The sequence below is a fragment of the Drosophila suzukii genome, chromosome 2L, assembly GCF_043229965.1.
Source record: "Drosophila suzukii chromosome 2L, CBGP_Dsuzu_IsoJpt1.0, whole genome shotgun sequence".
Taxonomy (NCBI): Eukaryota; Metazoa; Arthropoda; class Insecta; order Diptera; family Drosophilidae; genus Drosophila; species Drosophila suzukii.
This window is the reverse complement of record NC_092080.1, coordinates 4943048-4969203: the sequence shown is the minus strand read 5'-3', so window position 1 is coordinate 4969203 and position 26156 is coordinate 4943048. Positions and strand designations below refer to the sequence as shown.

At 38.1% G+C, this 26156-nt stretch overlaps 8 protein-coding genes across 13 annotated transcripts; 6 read left to right on the top strand and 2 right to left on the bottom strand.

Moving 5' to 3' along the window:
- The first annotated feature begins 82 nt into the window (after window positions 1–82).
- On the top strand, window positions 83–8235 carry Npc1a (Niemann-Pick type C-1a). Of its 3 annotated transcripts, none has more exons than XM_017089438.4 (12): window positions 83–194; window positions 3116–3232; window positions 3596–3766; window positions 3824–3980; window positions 4041–4117; window positions 4181–4399; window positions 4460–4652; window positions 4960–5279; window positions 5347–5637; window positions 5694–7086; window positions 7143–8009; window positions 8066–8235. In XM_017089438.4, the coding sequence occupies exons 2-12, from the start codon at window positions 3134–3136 to the stop codon at window positions 8149–8151; spliced, it is 3873 nt and encodes a 1290-aa protein (XP_016944927.3). In that variant the 5' UTR covers window positions 83–194; window positions 3116–3133; the 3' UTR covers window positions 8152–8235. The 3 variants fall into 3 exon arrangements, with proteins under 3 accessions (XP_016944927.3, XP_016944928.3, XP_016944926.3); XM_017089439.4 differs by lacking the exon at window positions 83–194 and adding an exon at window positions 217–358; XM_017089437.4 differs by lacking the exon at window positions 83–194 and having other exon boundaries at window positions 4460–4640.
- A 132-nt stretch (window positions 8236–8367) lies between these two features.
- Window positions 8368–11023, bottom strand: ath (ATP-dependent RNA helicase DHX33). The gene is made up of 5 exons (XM_017068530.4): window positions 10883–11023; window positions 9923–10788; window positions 9697–9772; window positions 8851–9633; window positions 8368–8777 (listed from the first exon to the last, which is right to left on the bottom strand). The coding sequence occupies exons 2-5, from the start codon at window positions 10762–10764 to the stop codon at window positions 8394–8396; spliced, it is 2085 nt and encodes a 694-aa protein (XP_016924019.3). The 5' UTR covers window positions 10765–10788; window positions 10883–11023; the 3' UTR covers window positions 8368–8393.
- Window positions 11024–11474: 451 nt separating this feature from the next.
- Window positions 11475–12263, top strand: LOC108009957 (uncharacterized). The gene is made up of 2 exons (XM_017074717.4): window positions 11475–11920; window positions 11988–12263. Exons 1-2 carry the CDS (start codon window positions 11542–11544, stop codon window positions 12158–12160), a joined length of 552 nt encoding a protein of 183 aa, XP_016930206.2. The 5' UTR covers window positions 11475–11541; the 3' UTR covers window positions 12161–12263.
- A 256-nt stretch (window positions 12264–12519) lies between these two features.
- LOC108008509 (alpha-N-acetylgalactosaminidase) lies at window positions 12520–15319 on the top strand. 3 transcript variants are annotated; one of them, XM_017072379.4, is made up of 6 exons: window positions 12520–12754; window positions 13427–13584; window positions 13663–13837; window positions 14209–14640; window positions 14702–15064; window positions 15118–15319. In XM_017072379.4, exons 2-6 carry the CDS (start codon window positions 13433–13435, stop codon window positions 15235–15237), a joined length of 1242 nt encoding a protein of 413 aa, XP_016927868.2. In that variant the 5' UTR covers window positions 12520–12754; window positions 13427–13432; the 3' UTR covers window positions 15238–15319. The 3 variants fall into 3 exon arrangements, with proteins under 3 accessions (XP_016927868.2, XP_065723298.1, XP_016927876.2); XM_065867226.2 differs by lacking the exon at window positions 12520–12754 and adding an exon at window positions 12784–12847; XM_017072387.4 differs by lacking the exon at window positions 12520–12754 and adding an exon at window positions 12799–12951.
- Window positions 15320–16904: 1585 nt separating this feature from the next.
- Window positions 16905–19095, top strand: Snx17 (sorting nexin 17). Its single transcript, XM_017090298.4, has one exon. The coding sequence runs from the start codon at window positions 17063–17065 to the stop codon at window positions 18521–18523; it is 1461 nt and encodes a 486-aa protein (XP_016945787.3). The 5' UTR covers window positions 16905–17062; the 3' UTR covers window positions 18524–19095.
- A 591-nt stretch (window positions 19096–19686) lies between these two features.
- LOC108021287 (MAPK regulated corepressor interacting protein 2) lies at window positions 19687–22095 on the top strand. 2 transcript variants are annotated; one of them, XM_070994643.1, is made up of 3 exons: window positions 19687–19844; window positions 20409–20679; window positions 20756–20779. In XM_070994643.1, the coding sequence occupies exons 1-3, from the start codon at window positions 19828–19830 to the stop codon at window positions 20762–20764; spliced, it is 297 nt and encodes a 98-aa protein (XP_070850744.1). In that variant the 5' UTR covers window positions 19687–19827; the 3' UTR covers window positions 20765–20779. The 2 variants fall into 2 exon arrangements, with proteins under 2 accessions (XP_070850744.1, XP_016945416.2); XM_017089927.4 differs by lacking the exon at window positions 20756–20779 and adding an exon at window positions 21587–22095 and having other exon boundaries at window positions 19688–19844.
- Window positions 22096–22765: 670 nt separating this feature from the next.
- Window positions 22766–23902, bottom strand: RpL7 (ribosomal protein L7). Its single transcript, XM_017089924.4, has 3 exons — window positions 23762–23902; window positions 23382–23680; window positions 22766–23319 (listed from the first exon to the last, which is right to left on the bottom strand). Exons 2-3 carry the CDS (start codon window positions 23678–23680, stop codon window positions 22860–22862), a joined length of 759 nt encoding a protein of 252 aa, XP_016945413.2. The 5' UTR covers window positions 23762–23902; the 3' UTR covers window positions 22766–22859.
- Window positions 23879–26075, top strand: Ripalpha (RPA-interacting protein alpha). Its single transcript, XM_017089925.4, has 4 exons — window positions 23879–24006; window positions 24494–24726; window positions 24786–24851; window positions 24906–26075. The coding sequence occupies exons 2-4, from the start codon at window positions 24604–24606 to the stop codon at window positions 25308–25310; spliced, it is 594 nt and encodes a 197-aa protein (XP_016945414.3). The 5' UTR covers window positions 23879–24006; window positions 24494–24603; the 3' UTR covers window positions 25311–26075.
- The last annotated feature ends 81 nt before the right edge of the window (window positions 26076–26156 follow it).

Below are 26156 nucleotides of genomic sequence, written 5' to 3'. Positions count from 1 at the left end.
GAATTAAGCTCCATATATTTTTAAGTGTTCCTTTCCCAACGTTCCCAACGAACATTCATATTCGCCGTTTATCGACTACAATCGATTAATCAATAAATCTGATAAGTAGTCAGTGAGAGTGTTTACATTTTAATTGTATATTTCAGTTTGGTTGGTTTTCACTCCGCTTTGCACCGAGCTTGGATGGTTGAAGGGTATATGATTCACGCGTAGATTTTACCGTATACTCGATTGTAAACTCCGACTCAAAAGTGCTTGCATCAAAATCGTATCGTAGAAAAAAAAGAGAAATTTCAGTTCGGGCTTTGAGCATAAACGGGTGTAATTGAATTAAGTATAGAACCTATACTTATTTAAGGTGACTTCATAGAACTGCACGCACACACACAGCGAAGCATACCTATGTGCACGAAAAAGGAGAGCAGAACAAAGAAAGCATTTTTATTGGTTCGGCGCAATACTAATGTTTACAATTAACGATTTCTGTGGAAGTGATAGCATAGTATACTATATTTTCATCGAACCACTGTTCGTTGTCATATCTTGTGTGCAAGATGGTTTCCATCCAGTGACATCCGCTTAACAATAAGATATCTGCACCAAGCTCAGAAAAAATAAATAATACATCGGCAATGGATCCGCAGAATGAATACGAGAATTTCGACTTGCTGATTTTTTATTCCCGATTTACCGATGCGGTTGCTAAATTTGCATATGATGGTGGAAAAAAAAGGCTACCGAAGCAGTTTTCGATTTCCCAAGAAGTCGTACATAATATACGAAAGCATAATGGAATTTCCCCCTCCATCTCCTGGCAACTAGTTGCATCATCACTTTCACAGAGGCCACATTACATACATATGTACATAAACCGAAAGCCAGTTACCGACAATGAGTTTTAGCGCGAAATTTAACGTATCAATGTCAAAGGCCGAAACCCACTGACTCCCCTGATATTTCTGTCATTTTTCGTTACCTAGTGAACCGTCGTTAGGTTCACATTAATCAGTAGCAAATGGTTCCAATAGTCCTCCGAAGTTTTCGCCATTTATTATTCATGGGGTCACAATTTTTGAACTCTTTTTAATGGACCGTGGGGTCTTAAAATATTTGTTCTGCTAAGGAATTTGCTTCTCTTATCGCTATGCTTTTCAAAGGCAATCAAAGGCATTTCTTTTCTGCTAAGAACTTTTTGAAGATAAAATAGAATTTAACAGGATTTCTAAAACGAGAAAAAATTCTAATAGAGTGTGTTCGACTTATGGAAACCACTAGGGAATTAAAAAAATCTGAAGCATTCTAATGATAAACTAGTCTTTTGTCGCAAATAATTGCCATTTCGAGAATTGAGTCCGAACTCAAGATAAAAAATTATCAAAATACAAAAAAAAACATTTTTTCCATTTCTAGTTAAAGACGTACATGGTACATATGTTCATTGTTCACACAATCCTAAAGTACATGATCTTTAAAGAGTAGGTATTTCTTTAAGAAAATTGGATAAGCCCATAGGGGCATATTGTGGAGTCATAGCACCCTTTAACACATTTTTTAAAGGAAATTTAGACAAACTGAACCTATTTAAATTCATAAATAACCGAATTATCCTAGGATACCCATGGCTCTTGATAATATCACTTATTTCTGCGCATAGACTTAAAAATACAGATCTACAAACATCTTTGAGTTGATTAGCACAATAGGACAACCATTTATCGAATTTTCAGTTCTTGCATATAGTTTAGAAGGGGAAATGTTGTTGTTCAAAATTCTTCAGTATATAGAAAACTCTCTCAATCATTTAAAAATCTCTCATAAAATAAGCATACATACTGTGATAAAAAAAATAAATATCGTTCACGATGAAAAAACACACTCATTGATCAGTTTAATAAATAACGCTCACTGATTGGAAAAGAGTCATCATGAGTAAGGAAAATAAAATATATAAAAAAAAGCGAGGCAAATAGATACCCCTTAAGAAATTATACTCTACCTCTTGAGTTCATTGGGAAAATGAATTCAGATGACTACTAAATCTATTTATTAAGGAGAGCGTAATATATATATGACAAATTATAAATATTTTCATGATTATGTTTTTTTTTTGCCTCATTTATTTCCAAGGTCAAAATTTGCAAAAAAAAAATTGCAGATACTAAAGCAATTTTAATATTAATTAGCAAAATATTCATCAGCACTGCTTAGCACTAACAAAAAACACCAAAAATAATACAAAAATCGGATTTTTACTTTGATAATGAGCTTTATGAGGCTATAAGAGTCACTTTATGGGCAGCTGAGCTAGATTAATATACTTGAGTTGATCTAAATAATTTTTATTAAATCAAGGTGATCTGTAAGAGTCTAAAAAGTACATTTAAAAGTGAAATAACTTAACTGAATTTTCTTTTCGAGCTGGAGATGGTTTGCTAATCTTTGAGTCATAACTAATTTTATAAATATTTTTCATGTGAACCCAGTATAGTCAAGGGGCTTATAAATTCTTTTCATGGAAGAAAAAACCTCATAGGCATTTGCCATTTAACAAAATTCTACTAACATTTTTTATTTGTAAAAACCATCAGAATTTTATCAATAAAAGAATGAATAATAAAAGTCAAAATAGGCATTACCTTTTGATTTGGGATATTTTGTTAATTATCGGAAAATCTTTTAATGGGTGGAGGGAAAAGGCAATTATAAAAAACGCACCCACCCGTATAATGTAAATAAACAATGCTTGATTACATGAAAACCACTTCAACGGTATGGTTTTTGAAGTGTGGCAATAAATCTGTTTATCATTAGGGTTCGCGGTAGCAGTTCTATTACACTGAATTTCGCTTATCTACGAGTTGCAAGTGATTCAGCAGACTTAACTGACTCCGTTGTATGTACAGATATCGGTTGCGAGAATAAATGTTTACTTAATGCGTTCGAAAACGGTTTCTTTTGCCTATTAGACACATTTGCATGAGCAGTACGTATACGTGAAATCTGAAGTTTAAGCTTTCGAGCGTTCAATACACCGCAAAAGAAACCGACTAGGTCGTTTTTAGGTATAATAGCTTTAAACCGTTTGCTCTATATTTAACTACCTTTGTTATTACAGATATGCGATTGTGATAGGATGAGTTCAAGAACCCCACTCAAACTCAGGAGTACTCCTTTTGGAGTACACATCCTCTTCGCTGCAGTACTCTTCACGTTAATTCAATCATCGAAACAGGTAACTATCATTTTGTTCAATCCAAACTTATTAGAACCCAAAGTGAATAGCTTAAAGGAATCGTAATTCGATATATTTAGAAAATCCACATTAGAATAAACCTGAAAAGTGAAATAGATGCTGCTTTACGTCATCTGTGCATATAAAATTTTAAAAGCGCGTGAGGGAGTCAAAACAGATGCAAGCCCATTAAAAAATTTATTATAATAGACCCAAGATGGCGGTGATGACGTTCTTAACTCGCAAGGTAAAATTTAAAATAAACAAAGGGTCAGAAATAATAGCCTATCTTAGTTACTAGAGTTAGTCTAAAAATTTACATTTTAAATATAAATATTTATTATAATTATTTGTTTATTTTAGGACTGTGTTTGGTATGGTGTATGCAACACCAATGCGATTGGTCACAGTCAAAACTGTCCCTACAATGGAACAGCCAAGGAAATGCCCGAAGACGGTTTGGAGATGCTGAAAGAACGATGTGGCTATTTGCTAGACACCAATGAAAACAAATTTTGCTGCGACCAAAATCAGGTATGAATATTATCAGCTTTACAGTGAATACAAAACTAAGTGTTTTTTCCTTTGCAGGTTAATCTTTTAAATAAAAATGTAAAGCTGGCCGGTAATATCCTGGACCGATGTCCATCCTGCATGGAGAATTTGGTTCGTCACATCTGTCAATTCACTTGCTCTCCAAAGCAATCGGAATTTATGCATGTGGTGGAAACGGAAAAGAATAAAGAAGGTGAGTAGTGGAATAATATTACTTATATTCCTAAGCAATACAATATATATTTTAATTTAGGTGTTGAATATGTTAGTTCCGTGGATTTGCATATATCGACGGAATACATCAACAAGACTTACAAATCATGCTCTCAGGCAAGTCCAAACTAATAATAATTTAAAATAATTATCAATCTAATCATTACTAACTTTTTATAGGTTTCTGTACCACAAACTGGTCAATTAGCATTCGATTTGATGTGTGGAGCTTATTCAGCATCTCGCTGTAATCCTACCAAATGGTTTAATTTCATGGGAGACGCCACTAGCCCTTATGTTCCTTTTCAAATAACGTATATTCAGCATGAGCCCAAATCAAAGAGCGATGAATTTACACCCTTGAACGTAACCACCGTTCCTTGTAACCAAGCGGTTAACGTAAGTTATACATTTTCTGGTACAACTTTATAGCACATATAATATGGATTTTATTTACAGAGCAAAGTACCTGCGTGCTCATGCTCCGACTGTGAACTGTCCTGTCCTCAGGGACCTCCAGAACCCACGCCTCCAGAACCATTTAAAATTTTAGGACTCGATGCCTATCTCGTTATAATGGCAGCTGTGTTCATTGTCGGAGTCATAGTGTTCCTAATGGGATCGTTTTTATTCACACAAGGTTCGTCAATGGGTGAGTTTTACGCATATAAAATATTCCCCAAAAGCCAACAATGTTTCGAAAAACTTCAATGGCATTTTTGATAAAAACGTGCTTTGAATGAAATACAAATATAAATAAATAAATAAAATAAGTAGCTTAATGAACGATGATATTCTATTAACTAAGTCGCGTAGAACCGCTATCAGAGTTTTGAGTTTACTCACACGGTTGTGAATAATTCAATTTTATCATTATAGCTTTAGAAAACAACCACAATGTAGTATTTTTTCGCATTATTTCAGTATTTTTAGTATTTAACTTTAACCTCCTTTTTTAGATGACAACTTTCAAATCGACGGCAATGATGTTTCCGATGAACTGGCTTATAGGGAGAACGATTCATATTTTGAAAAACTGGGCGCACATACAGAAACCTTTCTGGAAACAATTTTCACGAAATGGGGCACATTCTTTGCTAGCAATCCAGGAACGATTTTAATTGCCGGAGCTACCTTAGTTGCGGTTCTGGGATATGGCATAAGTTATATAGAAATTACAACGGATCCGGTGAAGCTTTGGGCGTCCCCGAACTCAAAATCCAGAATTGAAAGAGAGTACTTTGATACAAAGTTTTCACCATTCTACCGGCTTGAACAGGTAAAAACATATAATAATAACTAAAATTATAATCATAAATCTTTTTTAATGTAATTCTGTCTTGTAGATTATAATCAAAGCTGTGAACTTGCCCCAAATTGTGCACAATACTTCGAATGGCCCTTTAACTTTTGGCCCTGTGTTCGATAGAGACTTTTTAAGTCAAATATTAGATCTTCAGGAGGGCATAAAGCACATCAATGCTAATGGCACTCAGTTAAAGGACATATGTTTTGCACCCTTATCAGATGACGGCAGTGAAATCGATGTGAAAAAATGCGTGATACAATCTATTTGGGGATACTTTTCCGATGAACGTGAAAGATTGGATGACCACGATGACGATAATGGATTTAATGTAAGTGTAAATAATTAAAAGTTCCTTATAGAATATTAATTTAGTTTGGTTTTTAGGTTACCTATTTGGATGGCCTCTACGGTTGCATAAGTAATCCGTATTTATGCCTAGCGCCCTATGGTGGTCCCGTAGATCCAGCAATAGCCTTTGGTGGTTTCCTACCGCCTGGAGCCCAACTGACGGGCAGCACGGAATACCAGGAGGCCAATGCTTTGATCCTAACATTCTTGGTGAAGAATCACCACAACAAAGCCGATCTAGAGCACGCCTTAGCGTGGGAGGAGCAGTTCATTGAGTTTATGACTAACTATACGAAGTACAACAAGTCAGAGTACATGGACATAGCATTCACTTCGGAGAGGTCGATAGAAGACGAGCTGAATAGGGAGTCCCAGTCAGATGTTTTGACCATTTTGGTATCCTACCTAATAATGTTCCTGTACATTGCGATATCGCTGGGACATGTTAAGGAGTTCAAAAGAGTGTTTATCGATAGTAAAATAACCCTTGGCATAGGTGGTGTCATCATTGTATTAGCCTCAGTAGTCTCCTCCGTTGGCATTTTCGGTTACATCGGCTTGCCGGCCACCCTGATCATTGTAGAAGTGATACCCTTTTTAGTATTAGCAGTCGGAGTGGATAATATTTTCATCCTCGTCCAGACCCACCAGCGCGACCAGCGCAAACCCAATGAATCGCTGGAGCAGCAAATTGGTCGAATACTAGGTCGTGTTGGTCCCAGTATGCTCCTAACTTCGTTGAGTGAAAGCTTTTGCTTCTTTCTCGGTGGCCTTTCTGACATGCCGGCCGTTAGGGCTTTTGCCTTATATGCGGGCGTAGCCCTTATCATTGACTTTATATTGCAAATAACCTGTTTCGTAAGTCTATTCACTTTAGATACGAAACGCAAGGAGGAGAATCGAATGGACATTTGTTGTTTCATCAAGGGAAAGAAACCAGATAGTATAATCAACAATGAGGGACTCTTGTACAAATTTTTCAGTAGTGTCTACGTTCCCTTTTTAATGAAGAAAGTAGTGCGAGCCAGTGTAATGGTTATCTTTTTTGCCTGGCTGTGCTTTAGTATTGCTATTGCCCCCAAAATTGACATCGGACTGGACCAAGAATTGGCCATGCCCCAGGATAGTTTTGTTCTACATTATTTCCAATCGTTGAACGAGAATCTCAACATTGGCCCTCCGGTTTACTTTGTCCTCAAAGGTGATTTAGCTTATACAAATAGTTCGAATCAGAATTTGATTTGTGCAGGTCAATATTGCAACGACGACAGCGTTCTCACGCAAATTTACTTAGCTAGTAGGCACTCAAACCAGACCTATATCGCCCGTCCGGCATCCAGTTGGATCGATGATTACTTTGGCTGGACAGCAGCGGCAAGTTCCTGCTGCAAATACAGAAAGGATACTGGCGAATTTTGTCCCCATCAAGGTGAGTTATCCATAGTTATAACCATAAAATGGTTAATAATGCAATACTTCTTTCAGATACTTCCTGCTTAAGGTGTAACATCACACAGAATTCCCTTTCACGGCCGGGCGAAAAGGACTTTGAAAAGTATTTCCCATTTTTCCTCAAGGATAATCCCGACGACTCGTGCGCCAAGGCCGGTCATGCCGCCTACGGTGGAGCTGTTCGGTATTCCTATAGCCATGAAAGACTGAACATTGAGACGTCGTATTTTATGGCCTATCACACCATACTAAAATCCTCGGCTGACTATTTTCTGGCGCTGGAATCAGCTAGAAAGATATCGGCTAATATTACGCAAATGTTGCAGGGCAGATTAATGTCCAACGGAGTTCCTATGGAAACGGCCTTGACGGTCGAAGTTTTTCCCTATTCAGTATTCTATGTGTTTTACGAACAATATCTAACCATGTGGTCGGATACCTTGCAGAGCATGGGTATTTCAGTTCTTTCCATTTTCGTTGTTACATTTATTTTGATGGGCTTCGACGTTCATTCCGCATTAGTTGTTGTAATCACAATAACCATGATTGTTGTTAATCTAGGAGGCCTAATGTATTATTGGAACATTTCGTTGAACGCTGTTTCGTTAGTTAATCTTGTTATGGCTGTCGGTATATCTGTAGAATTTTGTTCGCACTTGGTGCACAGCTTCGCTACTTCGAAATCAGTTAGTCAAATTGATCGGGCAGCAGATAGCCTATCAAAAATGGGTAGTTCCATCTTCTCCGGAATTACGCTAACCAAATTTGCAGGCATTCTGGTGCTAGCTTTTGCTAAAAGTCAGATATTCCAAGTGTTTTATTTCCGCATGTATTTAGGTATTGTAGTCATTGGGGCGGCGCATGGCCTGATCTTTCTCCCGGTTCTGTTAAGTTATATTGGTGAGTAAATCTAAACTTTCATAGTAATATGGTTATTTTATTTGTTTTATTTCCAGGGGCTCCTGTAAGTAATGCTAGACTAAGATATCATAGCCAGGTTGCTGCTGCCGAACATGAAACAGCGCTAGCGGGAATTCTATAAATCAATCCCATAGTTGTATTGTAATAATCTCAAAAATATTTTAAATGTTAACTGGTTAAGGTATAATAAATATAAACAAACAAATGTCGGGTTTTATATATATTTTTTGTTACATTTATTGTTATTTTCCCACACTCTAAATAAAAAAGACTCGAATACCAAAGAAAATGTAAGACTTTTTTCATTTTGACCCTGAATAATATGGAAATCACAGCGTATTTTCAACAGCTTTGTACTTTATTTTATCTTGTTGGTATATTTTTAACAAACGGCACAATTTCCTGAATCCATTCAATGGATATCTCTGTGACTTGGCGAAGAAATGTTTGTTCCGTCTGAACAATTTCGGTGAAGAGTATGTAGCTAGGCTTGTACTTTCCATGCAGAACACTTGACGGATGAATTTTGGCCTTAATATTCCCGGAAACGGTTATGTAGAAACCATCTCGTTGCAAGACGGCAATGTTTTCAAAAAACCCATTTAAGATGCATTTCTTTAGCGTTTCAATGTCATCGGAGCTGTTTAGGGCTAGATGTAGTCGCTCACTTATTTCAGTTAATTGACGACGAACATTCCGGGCGTAAGTTAAACTCCGCAGATTTAAATAGTTGTCATGGCACCACATCTGAAATGAAAATGAAAAGCAAGACCAATATAAATGATACAGTTTAAAATGACTTTATGTTAGCTATTAATACCTTTGGCTTCTCTGTCTTAGAAAATGCATTAAATACATTTAGTAGCGTTAAATGATCGCCATGCTTAGATTGAAATTTAGCATGAGCCAGGGCGGCCATTTCATTTTTGTCGCTATTCGAAACGAAAACATGATCACTCGATAGGACAGCTACGAGGCTTAGAATCTCCTCCATGCAGCCGAAGGAGGATGCAGTTAGAAGTAGCTTTGAATATTTGGGATCCAAGGGATACTGGACCATTTGACGACCCAGAGGTGTAATTTGTGACACTGCTCCAACTTTAATAGCTCCCAGGGCCTCTAGACTTTTGCATGCACTCCTTAGTCCCTCTTCGAGTGGAGCATCTAGGAAGTCAAAATTATTGCAATCAATGTCTAGGGCGAGTAGCTGTAGCACCATTGAGGTTGGGTTCGTTCTCAGGATCTCTGGCTGTGTGGCATCGGCAAACGAGTCCATTTCTCTTTTGGTATAAGTCCTGTAGCAAGTTCCATCCGCATCGCGACCTGCTCGTCCTGTTCTCTGCCAGGCTTGAGCCCTTGATATCCGTACAGACTTTAGAACATCCAATCCGTCGGCGGTGTTGAAAGATTTCTCTTTCACAAATCCACAATCAATCACACAACGGATGCCGGGTATGGTAATCGAGGTTTCGGCAATGTTTGTGGCCAGTATTACTTTCCGAACGTTAGCTGGTGTTGGGACAAAACATTCCAATTGTTTGCCCTGCGATAATTGGGCGTATAAAGTAAATACGCGGAGATCCGTAGTTCCACTCATGTCCATCTTAAAGAATATAAAACTTATTTGTTTCATAAAGATAGTTTGCTTTATAAGAGAAAGACTAACCTTTGCAAGCTGGCGAATTTGTTGGGCCAGTGATTCAATTTCCTCTTGCCCTGTTAGGAATATCAAAACGTCATGGCTGTAATATTAAATGTTTTGGTTTAGTACGTGCGATAAAATATAAAAAATTAAAGGATTTTAGGTAAGGAAACCAATTTATAAAAACAGATAAAAATTGTATAAAAATTCCATGTCATTTTAAGTGATATTTAGGTTTTTGGATACCTACTTTCTCGGAGTGGTTCGATGAATGTGAAAGAGAGTAACCAGCACGGTGTGCACATAATCCTCGAGCTCCTCCTTGGTGTGCATCACCCGGACGGGATACGTCCTGCCCTCCAGATACATTCCCTTGCAATTGAAGTACTTTCCAAAGTGATCTATATCCATGGTGGCCGAAGTAACAACAACCTTTAGATTGCCCAACTTTTTCTTCCGTCTCTCCTTCTGGGCATCCTTTACTATCCCAAACAATAGATCTGCATTGACTGTTCTTTCGTGAGCTTCGTCCAGAATGATCACAGAGTATTTGAGCAAAAGTCTATCCTTGATGGACTCTCGCAGCAAAACGCCATCGGTGAGAAAACGTATTTTGGTGGCCTTTGAGGTAGCATCCTCGAATCGAACCGTATAGCCCACTGTATCTCCAATGTTTCCCGATAATTCCTGGGCAACTCGACGGGCGACCGTTATGGCCGCCACTCTACGAGGTTGGGTTATCCCAATCATTCCGTTTTTGGCGTAGCCAGCCTGCAGAAGGAACTGTGGGATTTGGGTGGTCTTCCCCGATCCCGTCTCACTCATGATCAGAACGGTGTCATTCTGTTCTAGTTCCTTGAGGATCCTCTGGCGGCAGTTGAAGACGGGCAATGATCGCTGGTGCTGTTCGATTGAGGTTCTTTTGCTGGTCAGTAGAATTGGTGTTATTTTTTGCCTTATTTGGGCTACATGCGGTTTTTTCTCAATAACAGGACTATTGCTCAGGGCATCGTGTTTTCGTTTAATGGAGAATTTTACGGGCGATGGACCCCCTGCATCGCCCTTGCTGGTGGCCAAATACTTGGACTCCATTATTTACACTTTCGCAACACGTTTCTGGGGAAAGAATGTAAACAAAGATGTTAAAGTTAAGTGAAAGCTATTAACTTATACATTCCTTATGACAATGTATTATGCGATGTTGCATTACCTGTGCCACCTATTTAAATAAACCAAAATTAGTCCAATTCGCGGAAATAATTTACAAAAACATCAGACGAGGCAGAACAAGCAACAGGCGTGCGAATACGGGTAGGGTTGTCACATGTCACCGTTAAATGATACCATAAAATGTGCGGTATTTTTTGCAAAATATAAAACAAGTTTTTTTTTTTAAATTAGTTAAATTTTGAATTACTATTGAATCAGGTAAAAATGTTGGTCAATATGTCCATGATACCCGAAACAACAAATTTTGATGGTGCTAAAAAGTTAATATACTGCACACGACTTAAGCAAAGATGGTTTCTAGTTTTACATTAAACATTTTTGAATGTTACGTCAATACTTCAATTTGTTTTTGAATGTAAAATCATTAATATATAAAATTATAGCATTTACACAATTTAGTTATATGCCTCAATAACATAGATAAAATGTATCTCTAAGATAAAGAAGTTTCCAGGTTTATTTTAAAAAATGTTATGTTTTTCAAATTTAATGTTTTAACATTTCTAGCTATTCAGCGGGAAAATAAATACCGTCATGTTAATAGTTCTATCGTTTCCGGTGTAATAAGGTTCTTACGATTTGGTCACACTATTTGCAAGAACAATTTATTTATTTTTATTTTTGGAAACTAACTCAACCATGAAGTCTGAAAAGCTGAAAAGAAATTTTTGGATTTCCGCTGAAATCGAATGCATGCTCGACTTGATAAAGGAAGTAAACAACTGCCAAGGAGCCCTGTCCACGAGCACCACGCAGTACACATTCATCCAGATTGCGAACCAGATGAAAAAAAGAGGTTTTCCAAATAAATCCCCCACTCAAATTCGAAGAAAGTGGTTTCAAATGAAAAGTGCTTATCTGTGTTACAAGAAGGGCAATGTTGATCGACTCTTTCTGATTCCCGAGAAATTCCGCAATGTTATCGCTCAGTTTGTAGAAAGCGGTGAGAAAATTGGACGTTCGAACCTGTCAACAATATCGACGGGAACTCCACCTGTAATGCAACAAAGCCAGGAAGGTAGATATTTAAAAATATAATAATAATATACAAGATTTGCAAAATTAAATATATATTTATTTTCCAGTTCTTCCAGAGGAAGACTGTTCCGTCATGGATAAGTTCCTGAATCAAATCCGTAAGAACAATAAAATGATAAATAACGAATATATGAAGATGGAGGAATCGCTGCAACAATTTGAGCAGAAATGCCAATTTATTCGAGACCGGAATCTTATAAAGCTTATTAATGGTTATTAGCTGATCATGTTTTTAATTCTGTACAAATTAGAATAACTATCTTAAGTGTATGATTAAACGTATTTCCTAATATTTTAATAAAATTATATGATAAATGTGTTAATTTTGTAAAGCAAATTTTACTACTAAACATTTTAAGTTCGATTAATGTTGCTTTGCAGAAAGAAACATAGTGGATGAGCACTCTGTCGCCACACCACTTTAAAGGTAACAATCCCCATACCAAAAATACTTAACTCTTAAAATAACTGGTTTTAATTTAAGTGTTTATGTAAACGTGTATATACCTATCAAGGTATACATGTCTCCATTTGTATGTGTTACTAAGTTCTTGCACTTGCCACATTTGTTTTTCTTTGGAATCAAAATGACTTGCAAACACTTTATAATCGATTTAATACTGAATTTTGTGTAAATAACTTATTAAGCCCGAATTAAACTGCAAACCGTAAAACAATTGAGGTGTACAAATTAAAGTATTTGAGCAGCAATCGGAAAAACCAACATAAGGTCTTATTAGCTTTGAGAAACCGGATCAAATGCGGAAAACTCAATTACTTAATTGCGCTGCAAATATACAAATAGAAATCATCGGTATGTACCACACATATCTGTTCACAAACTAGTTTATTTTTTTCTTTTAAGTGTACGTGCGGATAAAATTGACAACAATTAAATTTGCACACAGTGCGTTTGTGAAGATAACCCAAAATTATCTGAACCTTTAGGATTAGTTCGATTATCATATTTTAATTGGTTTTTAAAAGCAGTTTGATAGCTTGCATTCGTGTGTATGTGGATAATATATAACACCATGTTGTGAATTAATTTATGGAGCTATTGTTATGTTGTCTTTCTTTGTTGTTATTATATCGTGTACAAAAGAGTGAGAACAATATCGGTACTCATCTAGAGTCTCAGCTCTGCTCTTCTACTGACCCAGACCTTTTTCTCTTTTTCCTCTCTTGAAATTACCCATTGTTCAACGAACCCATGAGCCAGGCTTAAACGGCGTTGCCAGACGGTTTTAATAAAATTAATGTACTTTATGTGTATTTCTGTTTTATAATATTATAAATGCCCAATTAAAAATAAAGAAATTAGACAATTTTAAAATAATAATATAAGTTATTAAATATATTAAAGTATATTGGAACGATTGGAGTTTAAGCGTGGTTTTTACTTCGTATATTAATAATTGATTTTCAAAAAAATATTTTTTAATTATTTAAATTATTTACAAATTTTTAAATTTTGTAATTTTAGAAAACGATGTTATATATTGTTTGGATAATTTTATTGAGTAGCACCTTGTGTAACTGCCTAGACAATGGACTCGCTAAGACTCCCCCAATGGGTTGGCTTTCGTGGGAAAGATTTCGGTGTAATACTGACTGCGTAAACGATCCAGATAATTGCATAAGGTAAATAAGGATCATTGCTTTTTTAATATTTAAAATTAATTTTAACTTATAAATGTTTTGATGTTTTTTATAATTTAGTGAACAGTTATTTCAAACAATGACGGATATTGTCGTCGCTGATGGATATGCATCTGTTGGCTATGAATTTATAAATATTGACGATTGCTGGTTAGAAAAGCACCGCAGTCATGATGGAAAATTGGTAGCTGACCGCAAACGGTTTCCTAATGGAATCAAATCTTTGTCTGACTATGTGAGTATACAAATGGCACTTTTAGTTATTTTTTGTATTTTTAATTAATTTTTATTATTCTAATACAAAAGAAAAAAAACCGCATTTATCAAAAAAAATTCCGCAGTTATCAAAAAAAATTCTTAATTAAAAGAATAGAATTACCGAAATTAACGTTGGTTTATTGTGTTTTTCCCAGTGTAAATGGGTATTTGCATTTCTGAATTCTAAAAACAAATTTTTCTTAAGAAAAATAAATCTCTTATCACTGTACAAATTTGGGAAAGTAAAGTATAACTAGCGGAAATTCCATTAATTCGAACGCATAATTATCTTGATTAACAGTGCTTCCTGTGTTTCCGCCAGTAATTTATTTATACTTTTTCATCAAGATTCATTCCAGGGGCCTCAAATTTGGAATATACGAGGACTACGGAAATTATACTTGCGCGGGGTATCCTGGCATTATAGGTTATGAAGATAAGGATGCACTTCAGTTTGCAGAATGGAATGTGGACTATGTAAAACTAGATGGCTGCTACGCACTGCCCTATGACATGGACCGGGGTTATTCGACATTCGGAAGGCTTCTAAATAGTACAGGCAAAGCGATGGTATATTCGTGTAGCTGGCCCGTGTATCAGATATACGCTGGAATACAGCCAAACTATTCGGCAATTCAAACCCATTGCAACCTTTGGAGAAACTACGATGACATCCAGGACTCCTGGGCTTCTGTTGAGAATATAATCGATTACTATGGCAATAATCAGGATTTAATAGCTCCAAATGCGGGGCCTGGGCATTGGAATGATCCTGACATGGTATAACGTTTTTTTTCGTGACCAGTTCATCAAATTCTGATTTTTTCCACTTGAATTTCAGTTGATCATTGGAAACTTTGGACTAAGTTATGAGCAAGCCAAAACACAATTCGCAATTTGGTCAATTTTGGCTGCTCCTCTTTTGATGTCAGTGGATTTAAGAACGATTCGTCCGCAATTTAAGCATATTTTACAAAACCGAAAAATAATTGCAGTGGATCAAGATCCGCTTGGTATACAAGGAAGACGAATTTATAAACATAAGGGAATTGAGATTTGGTCAAGACCTATTGGCCCACTATACCAAAACTTTTACTCCTACGCAATCGCCTTTGTTAATCGAAGAACGGATGGAACCCCTTCGGATATATCAGTTACTTTAAAGGAGTTGGGACTTATTAATTTCTCTGGATACAGAGTAGAGGTAAGTTTTTAGTAATATTCACTGTATATATATTTATATCAAAAATCTTTCAGGATCTTTACGAAAACGTGGACTATGGTGTTTTATATCCCAACACTAAAATCAAAGTAAAAGTAAATCCCTCTGGAGTGGTTATGCTTAAAGGAGAAGTTCAGTATCCAGTTGACTTGTAATACAGTTTGTTAAATGAGATTGCCTAAAAATAACATTAATTGATACTAATTTGTCAATAAATTTTAATATACCCCTACCTAACCGCATAGCTAGATTAATATCCTTATTAAGGATATACTTTATAAGGTCGAATATCCTTTATTTTTTCTAAACATTTTATTCTATGAGTAACGGGTAAAAAACGATATGATAAGCTTCAACATACCATTTTTTTTTTATTATTTTGCAATTTAAGAAATTTGCGATAAAAAGGGTTCAACCCGGACTCTTTTCATTCAGTTTTCGTTGAAACATGACCATGACGGTCTATTTTGCAAGAATTGCCGCTTTGGCTTTTGTCTTCCTACTGTTTGGAACTAAAGAAGGATCAGCATCCTTATTAGAACCCAATTGTGGAACAACTACGTATATTCGTCCCAAGATTTTTGGTGGTAAAGATGCTGATATAAACTCAAATCCATGGATGGTTTTGGTGATCAGTGAGAAAAATTGTGGCGGCTCTCTCATTACTTCTCGTACGTTTATATGGTTTATAATTAATTTGAAGTTAGTTAAAAACCAATTCACCACAATTTTGCAGGTTTTGTTCTGACGGCCGCGCATTGCTTATTCAATTCTTCAATGTATGTGCCAGAGTTTTTATTTCTCCGTAGGTTTTCTAAATTTTCTTTTCGCAGGAAGGTGCGGTTGGGCGAATACGATACACTGAATTCTGGGGTAGATTGCACGCCATCGGGAAATTGCATACCAGGAGCTTATGAAATTGATGTCGATAAGAAATTAATGCACAAGGATTTTGGCTATTTCACGGCGGACATAGCTCTGCTTCGAATGAAAAATGAGGTGCAATTTTCAGGTAATGAAATTGAGTATCTGATAAGGACCTTCTAAACTTAAAACCTTTTTTTTTTAGAAAATGTTAGACCGATTTGCCTTCTTGTCAATAAGCATATGGAAAACATTACACAATTTAACATAACCGGATGGGGTAAAACTGATGTAGGAAGTATTCCAAGCAGAATACTACAGACAGCGACTCAATACAAATTGGATCACAGGCTATGCAAGCGTAAATTTGGGCAGCAGGTTGATAAAACCCAGATATGTGCCGGTAGTTCCACTAGCGACTCGTGTGATGCGGATTCGGGTGGTCCAATGAGCGCGGTGATAGATTACCAGGGAACACTTCGGCATACCCAGTTCGGCGTTATCAGCTATGGATCTGCGCATTGTAGAGGAATAGGAGTTTACACAAATGTATCTTACTATATGGACTGGATCAGTCGTGTTATCCAAAACTTTTCAGTTTAGGGGTGATGGAGAAGGGAAAAAAAGTTGCCTAAAATATTTTTTGAAGAGTTTAGAATAATATTCGTTTGAAAATTTCCTACTTTTAAATCCTTTCCTCTTGAAAATGTTGTAAAAAGTGTTCAGCAAAATATTGAAATTGGTTAAAAACTTAAAAAAAATTATAGAATTCATGTAGACATTGTTATTATTAAAGTTTTTAACAGAAAAAAGCAAGATATAAAATAAAATATTCATGTTTTTATTTTAAAAGTGAAAATTCAAATCCTTAACAGTGCATCTTAACATTCAGTTACAGTCGCCATTTTTAATTTTTACGGTCTACGGATTCAAAAACTGGAGTTTACCGTTTTGGTGTTTTGTGAGTATGCGCGTACGGTCCCACTCGCTGGCAGCAAAAAAGTGAACAATTGAAGCTGAATTAATTGAATTGAGAGCAATTGCTGCGCTTAGCAGAGGAGCAGCTTGGCCATGCACAAGTGAACCGCTGGCCGGGCGCCGACGCACACTAGCAGGATGCACTTTTCCATACCGGACAGCCAGGAGCTGGGCTCCTCGCCCACCTACACGGCGTACAACATACACATCAACGGCAGCCCCCACTGCGTCCTGCGCTACAAACAGCTGCACTCGCTGAACGAGCAGCTGCGCAGGCACTGTGTGGGCGTTCCCCTGCCGCCCTTTCCCCCCAAACGCCTCCTGCCGCTCACCAATGGCCAACTGGAGGCGCGTCGCAGTGCCCTGGAGCAGTACCTGCAGGCGGTGGGTCAGGACAACCGTCTCGCCCGATCCGCCCATCTGCAGCACTTCCTGCAGCGAGCCCAACTGGACACGGCCCTGGCCGAGGGCATGGTAATCAGCGATTGCGAGGAACAGCAGCTGGAGGTGCAGGTCTACACGAATCCTTCGAGCGAACGCATCCTGGTCAGCTGCTCGGTGCAGCAGAACGCCAGTGCGCTTCTGAAGAGCGTCTGCCAAGATCTCCAGCTGCCCGAGGAGCTGATGCGCTTCTTCTGCCTGTTCCTAGTGCGACGGCAGAGAAAATCCGATGAACTGCACCTGGTGCGACGTCTAATGGACTTTGAATCGCCGTACATAACGCGTCTGCATGGAGACCCCTGCGAGCTGCTGCTCCGTACCTGCTACTGGGACTCGAGTAGAGATGCCAAACTTATCGGCAACAAGGTGGCCCTGAGCCTGCTGTACAACCAGACCGTGGCGGATGTGAACCGCGAGTGGGTGGTCATCTGTTCACCAGGCGAGGGTCGCCAGCTGAGCAGCCTACAGATGCAGGGAAGACCGCGAGAGTACATGGAGCTGGTGCGTCAGCTGCCTTCCTATGGCTGCCTGCAGTTCGATGAGGCGCAAGTGGACTATCCGGAGCCGAACACTATGGCGCTGGTCAGCATTGGCAACAAGGAGTTGGCCCTGCGAACGGCACGTGGTGCCAAGATCTACGAAACCAAGTTCCGGGTGACCAGGATGCGGTCGTGGCGCGTCAGCGTCACCCACAACGCACTGGAGTCGCGGCTTCCGCCCACGCACCTTCAGCTGGCGTTCGAGTATCTTATTGGCAAGCAGACGCTGCGCTGGATAACCATCAACAGTGAGCAGGCCATGCTGATGTCCGTTTGCCTGCAGGCGATGGTCGACGAACTGCTGCAGCGTGGCAACTCCGGAGGCGATGGGACGCATCCCGGCAGTGACGAGGAACAGGAGCGGACGCCAGTGACCTCGTCCTCATCTACGCCCAGCTCTACCTGCTCCACGTCGACGTGGGCGTCTTCCTCGTGCTCTACGTCCACGGCGCCCACAACGCCGCCTGTTAGGTTTCTGTCCGAGGACTCGGCCCCCAGATCCAAACCCAGGTTCGCTACCTCCCGCACATTTGGAGCCGTATTCTTCCGCAACGACGTAGACATTGGATCAAGGGTGGCCAACGAGGCGTTCGAAGGCATCGGGGATGATGATCTATGAATGTGCTAATATAATGCTTGCCGTGAGTTGCCAAATCGAATGCTCTTTTAGGGGAAAGAGTCGCCAAACTAGTTTAAATGGGATTTCCCTCCGCACGCGTAGGTGCACAGGCAGCTCAACTCTTTTGACTAAGGTTGAAGATTTTATATGTGTGTAATACAAAGACTTTATTCTCTCTGCTACTTGCAAATGTTACGAGGTCTAAACTAAGGTTTGCGCAATATGAAGGCGCATAAATGTGGTGTGAAGAAATGAATGCTCAAGATGAATGACATGTTTTACCGTCATTATTTATATCTACATGTTGAATTATTGTAAATGATCTGTAAATTAATATTCGACGATACCTTTTATCTCTTTTATCATTTCCTGTATTGTAATATATGTACGTGAAGCATTCTTTATTTTAGAGATAGATGAAAAAATATGTTATGCATTTTATAAAAATAAATGTACTGATAACTATGACAAATGGAATGAATAATCCAACTGGATTTTTCAGTAAAAAAAATATTTACATTCCCTAATCTGTTGACTCACTTCCAAATAAATGACGACAATGTTTTGACCTACGTTTTTTTGGATTTTTTTTTAAGAATTAAGAAAAAAGATGGGGAAACAAGCGTTGTTTTTAAGCCAAATTCTCTTGTGATATCCTTGTTTTAAAAAGTTTTTACAGAAATATGTTGTGTGCTTATATTGCTCGAAAGGTTTAAGTACTAGGTAGCACAATAAAAACTGTTGAATAACAAGTATGCCTTCCTTTAAAAAAAATATTTCAAAAAGCTTTACTTTTTTATTGAAAATATACTTTTTAGACCTTTGATGTAAATGACTTACAATGTTTCACCAATATATGTATGTAATTCCATTAAACACGGCATAGATTTTAAAAATCCTTCCCACGAATATATATTTTTTGAAAATTATAACGATAAGTATAGTAACGTAAAAGGTATTCCTTCAATAGATTTTTACAGGCCAGCTGTGGTCACACTTAAAGGTGGGGTAACATTTATGATCGCAGTCACATATTTTTAAAGTACAAAAATGTTTTTAAACAATTATTTAAGCTAACTTATATTTTTGTTCTTGTTAAGAAATAGGATTATTATTTTTATAATTTGTTAAGTGAAAAACAACGAGAATTCCCGTCAAATATCGATGTTTTCAAAAATTACAAATATATCGATGTTTCTATCGATGATTCTACATCTCTAGAGAAAAGATTTGTACGGAATATAAATAATTTGCAATAAACAAGAGTACTTTGGGAACCTTAAATTACACAAAGACCCGGCAATATGGATCGCAATAACGGGTAAATTAACGGGACCGCAGAGCGGTATCGTAAAACGGTACTTTGGCTCGAACTGCCCTGTGTGCGTCGAACGACAAAAGACAGTGTTTACACACATACGCACATCCACGGGTATATACATGGCACGTCTGTATGTCCGATCTTCCTCTTAACACCCGTTACTTTTATTATATTCTAATAAAATGGGTATTATCATTCAAAAATGTTCGGGCACTAAAGGGTTCCCGCCTTATAAATGTACTTTATTGATTAGTAACAAGTGGCATTTGGATGTCCATATGATAGTTAAGATCTTGGCAACCATATTGGTTTTATGCAGGCTCTTGTCATTTTGTGTAAAAAACAAATCTTCAGAGATTTGAAAACTCTAACAAGTGTGTCTTAAAGTATGCTATGTAAAATGGTATCACGGATGCCAAAGAAATCACTTTAGAAAAATCGTAGCATACTTTTAGATATCTTTCTTTATAGAAGAGATTTTATATCTCTATATTCGCCTGGAACTAGCCGCACTCTAATTTTTCTAATATATTCTGTTATAATAATATTTCCCCTTCCTTATAGACGCTACCCCTACAACATAAGACGCCAGAATAGCGGGCACAATCCGTCGCACAGCTACCATCATCACCACAACAACAATTCGGTGGCGGGGGCGTCCAGTTCTCCGGGATACAACAATCACAGCGCCGGTAGTTCTCCGTCCGTCGGGGCACACAACAACAGCAATGCCCTATATGCGACAGCCGCCGGGCAACAGCAACAACAACCACAGAGCCTTCCAATCTCGCAGCACGACGAGTTGATCCGATACATCCGGGAAGCATGGAATAAGGTAAGGTGCCCGACTTTCGGAACCAGATGACCACCCACTAGTCACCCTGCTTCGCTTTTTGCCCGCGAAAAAACAGGGACCGTAGCCATCGATGAGTCAGTCGTCATTCTCATTTCCAGTTTTGATCATTTTTAGGGAAATAGGATAGGATATAGAAGTGCCATACCTACTATCATTTCTGATCAATCAATCATTATTTTTATACCCCTTAAATAAGGTATGTTGAGTTATCCAAGACTGATGTTTGAAATAAATTTTAAAGGTGTTTAAAGTGTGCAGGTTTTATGGAAATAGGATAGGATAGTATAGTATATATATATAGTATAGTATAGATATAATAGTGGTGATATGTTCTATCATTTCTGATCAAACGATAATTATTTTCATTCCTCATAAAAAGGTGTTCAAGAGTATGCCACGATATTTTTCATGTATAAGTTGGTAGGGTTTTAAAATTTTTGTATATATTAGGATTTTCTTAGTTGAGATACCATACTTGTCTCCAATATCTAACATGTCCATAATAAATCCATAGGTTCGATAAAAATACATAAAAAAATAAAATTTCGCCACAGAATAATTAAAATATTCCTTTGAATCCACGATCTCTTTTATACGTTCCTAAAATACTATGAAATGTGAAAAGAATTTAAGTCGCATGTTTTAGCTTCATTATAATACAATACGTAGTATATTTTTTTAGCTGTTAGTTCGAAAAGAATGTTTTAATGTTTGCCAAAAAGTAATTTTTCAACTTACAATTTTATCACTTACGAAAGGAGACACTCCTGCAAAGTAAAACCAAATCATTCGAAAACAATTTAGGATTGATGACAAAATGAATCCATTGATGATACGGTCCCGGCTGTAATTTTCGGTTGCTCTTCATGCTTTGCTCTCTCTCCAGGTCTACGAACAGAGCCCAGCTGTGCTCTACTGCAACGAATCTGACAATCAGCTGAAAAACTTCAAGCCATTCGATCTGGAGGAGTACTGGGGCCAGCGCCTGGTGCAGAACATTCACGTGACCACCACGCAGGCTGGCGGACACCAGTAGAACCGGGAATCTTACGACGGACAACGGCATGTGCTTCATGTGGTAACAATTAATTAAATTATACATTTAAATGGGTGCCAGTTCCCCCCGATTATTGACTAATTTCCATGCGATTGGAATCTTCATTTATGTTTGTTTGCTACCTGCTTTGGACTATATTGTGTGTGTAAAAATTTATTAAAATCCACTGCCAGCTGAAAGGCAAATATTGTATTCAATAAAGTGAAGATTGGCTAACGATTTTACCCTATGGCACCCAGAGTTTAGCATGCTATCTGCATTTAAGTGTTGTGCATTAAGCGCGCTTAAAATTTGACCAGAACAACAATAAACAATCTAGAGCGTAGACAAATTGAAAACGATCTTGTTTATTTGATTTAGGGGAAGAAATGCTGGGGTCTAAGGAGAAAAGTCGTTTTAAACTAATTCATTTTGAGGATCAATAGGTAATAAAAGGTGGAATTCAGAAAATATCTACATATCTATCTCTAGTTCTTTTATTATGTCTTTAATATTCCACAATTACTTAATAACCAAAATCCCTTTTTTCGGATACTATCGCATAGAATTCAAGAATTTCATATACAAATAGCTAATGCGTAATTTCATGTCAAAATCTTTTCTCATTTCAAGTAAAATTCTTTAAAAATTAGAATACATTTATCGATGCCGGTTAATTTAAAAGTCCTCAATGCCGTATAATTTATTTATAAATTTCAAAGACATCCGTTTCAAGGAAGAAAACGTTTTCTGAGTTAATTTACAGATTTTAAAGAATGTTTAATATTTGTTTCTGCGGAATTAGTCTTGTGGAAATGCCTAAGTAATGTAGAATATTGATAAAAAATGTGACAAAAAAGAAACTTCATATATTTAGCTGATTATTTGGAAAAACAACCGGTTCTTTAGCTTGATAACAAGACTATCACTCAAGAATTAAAATCCAACTGGCATAGGATTCCTTCACATAGTTACCACATCACCTCCTTGAACCGAAAACACTGCGTTTTTGTACTGAACGGCAATTCGTGGGTTTATAAAAGTAACTTTTATTTCTCTCACTGTTTACATCGTACCGCTGCTGTTGTTGTTGTTGTTTCAGCACATGGATTGGGTGAATCCCTTAGACCATCTTGCGCAGCAGACGGTTGATCTGGTCCTCACGGTTTCCAAAGTCTCCACCGTTGACATAATGGTTGGCCTTCTTGCGCCAGCCGCCGGTGGGGGTGTTTAGCTTGAAGGGCCACAGGAAGTTGGAGGCGTACTTGAAGTTGGGGCCGACGGTGAAGATCTCGTGGACAAGATCCTCGACGCACTGAATCTGATGGGCCTGTCGCAGCTTGCGCTCGATGACAAAGTTGTCGGTGATGGGCACACGCTGACGGTTGTGCTTGACGAAACCGCGCTTGTAGATCAACTCCCGCACGGACTTGAGGTTCGGGTAACCCCAGGTGATGTAGGGCTCGGCAATGCGGAGCATGTTGATGGTGGCCTTGTTCAGCTTGATGAACACACCGTTGTTGATCTGCCTCAGACGGAACAGCTGCAGGACCTTACGCACCTTGGGCGCCACCTTGTTGATACTAAGGGAGGAAGCAGTTTAGAATAGCTGGAGGGGATTGCTAGGGCTAATTCCTTCACTCACCCGCGGATACGGACCACAAAGGCCAACTTGGCCTCGGCGGGCACGTAGAACTGGTTGCGCTTCTTGGCCAGACGGCGCAGCTTGATCTCCCGCTGGTCAGCCTTGATGTACTCATTCTGGTACTTCTCGGCGCGCACCAGGTTCTCCTTCTTGCGCAGGGCAATCACGGCGGCCTTCTTGAGGCGACGTTTCGAATCGGCCACCCGCTTCGAGATTTGTTTCTTGCTGAACTTCAGCTTCGATTCCGGCACAGCGGGCAGCTTTTTCGCTGCTGGCTTCTTGGCGACCGGAGCAGGCATCTGTGGGCGGCACAAAACGATTGCATTTGAGCGGTTTCCTCACAAGTTCAGGTGTATTTTTATTGAAAATATCGCACTAACCTTTTACTAGTCACTGCACACGCTGGTAAAAGAAAGGGAAAGAAAGACCGGAAACGTGCTATACGCCATCTACGAGCTGTCAAATCGGCTCGGTGCAACCCTGCGTTCAGTGTTGCAAGATGCGGGAGAACGTGACACGCGGGATTCTGGCAAGCGGTCACACTGTCTAAATTGGCAGGACTATCGAAGAAGTGCCACCTCTAGCGGCTATCAACAGGAGATTGCGCGGAATTTCGGGAATTAAGGTAGGTTTTTTGATTATTATGGCTTGCTTGTAACAATAGTAGTGTTTTGTGTGGTTTTGCGGGTTTATTTGGTCTGTCCTGGTATTTATATCGCATTGCATTAACCGGTTACTTTGGAAACATTACTGTTCAACTTGGTTGTTCCATATTTGCCATTGTTAAAATGTTTGCAAATTGGGTAATATCTACTGCATATAGTGTGCTATGAACAATGTTACACTAATTTTGGCGTTCATAGGGTAATTAACTGACTACTGGTTCTACAATGTATTCTTTACTAAACTGTAATAACAAAAATTTTAAGATATAGATAGAGGTATGTTCTAACTTCTGGCCTTGTTCTATAAATTTATATTTTTGGCTCTAATAATTATCTACGTACAAATGTTGTTCTTCATAATTAAAAACAACTTTTAATGGTTTTTTGAAGGTAGCATATTGATTTTAACTTTACACTTGATTAATTAAAATATTTTATGTATTTTAGGTTATTTTTATGCACCAACATTTCCGAATCAAAAGGCATCCCACCTGTTTGACGATACGGACTTGTCCAGTCCAAAAACCAACCAATTTTACTATACAGAACGTGATAAAATGAATTCCACACAAAACCCGATTTATCACACCTCCGTGGAGCAGAAACGACATGCTCAAGATGTGGCCAAAAGGCAGCGAATGGGAAAGCAAATGCCAAAACTACGTGAAATGCTGCGAGAGGTAAAAAGCATAGTATTCCCATTAAAATCACCTAGTACTATTTATTAAAACCTCAACAGAAGTACCGCAAGCGCATTATAGAAACCCGCAATAGATGCACGGACGCCAATCGCGAAATACAATTGGTAAGACAAGTGATTCCCAACGTATAATCCATAAATAACCTACTTTCCTTCCAGTCGGAACTCAGGGACATTCTGCGTCTGGAGCTCAGTGAGTTGGAAAAGGATGTGGAGCTGGAGCAGCTCATCCTAGAGGAACTACTTGCCGATGTGAACGAGTGGTATGCCCTGGGTGAAAAGAACCTGGAAACCCTATACGTAGAGCCGGATGAGAAGCAAAAGGATGTGCTGTGCCCAGTTTGTCAAATAAAAAGCCTAAGACGCCACAAAGGCGCCTTCATTTGCGAGTGTGGCATCCAGTTTGAGCACTCTGCCAATATGGAGCAGCTTCAGGTACTTCTACAACAGCAAATCGCCAGTCACGAGCTTAATTGCACCCAGGCCCTACGATTCTTCATCGAACCCTCTTCGGGACAACTGTATAACATGTGTGGCAGCTGCGACTACTTTTCCTCCGTTTAGTTAATGCTTGCTTTTTGAAGTGTTTTTGAACCGCTGGTTGCGTCTAGTATGCGATCTTATATGTTAATTAATTTTCTTAGTAAATTAAGCTCACGCGAATGAAGTCTTGTTAATTAATTTTCTTAGTAAATTAAGCTAACGCGAAGTGATTTTTGTTGCTCTGATAGAAATTTGAACTCTAGGAGTCTTTTATTCTTATCAGTTCGTATTATCAGAGACCTGCAATCTGTGGGTTCTCTCATTTGATTCGGAAGAAGTGATTATACATGGAAAAACTTGAAGTTCGTTCTTATGGCAGTGATATAGTAATATATTTTAATAGGAAATTACAAAAATTAATCTACACTCTTTCGAGTTCTTCTAGGGCGACCTTCATAACTTTTGTTATTTTAATAGAAATTCTAGCTCTGAGCAGTCTTATTTATATTCTTATCAAGTTCTTTCTTAGTATTACAGATCCGTTCTCATTGAAATTCTTAAAAGAGCCATTAGCCATTTATAGTCTTACATACAATTATACGAGTTACTCTTATGAGACATACTAAACTAAGAAAATTAACAAATTTGATTTAAAGTTATTAAGCTTTCCGGTTGTAGTTGCTCAATTTTAGTATTGAAGTTAAATCATATACTTAGCTTGTAAAAAAAAAGTCAATCATTTCTATGATATTTTCGGTGATTTATTAATATTGTATGCCTACATTTATTGTTTTTAAAATATACCTAAGATTTATAATATATATGATAAATATTAATGTTCATTAATTGATTGAAACTTTGATTTTTCCCGAGATGATTTAGCAAAGTATATGGGTCGCTGGTATCAGTGGATAGCCACCCCATTCC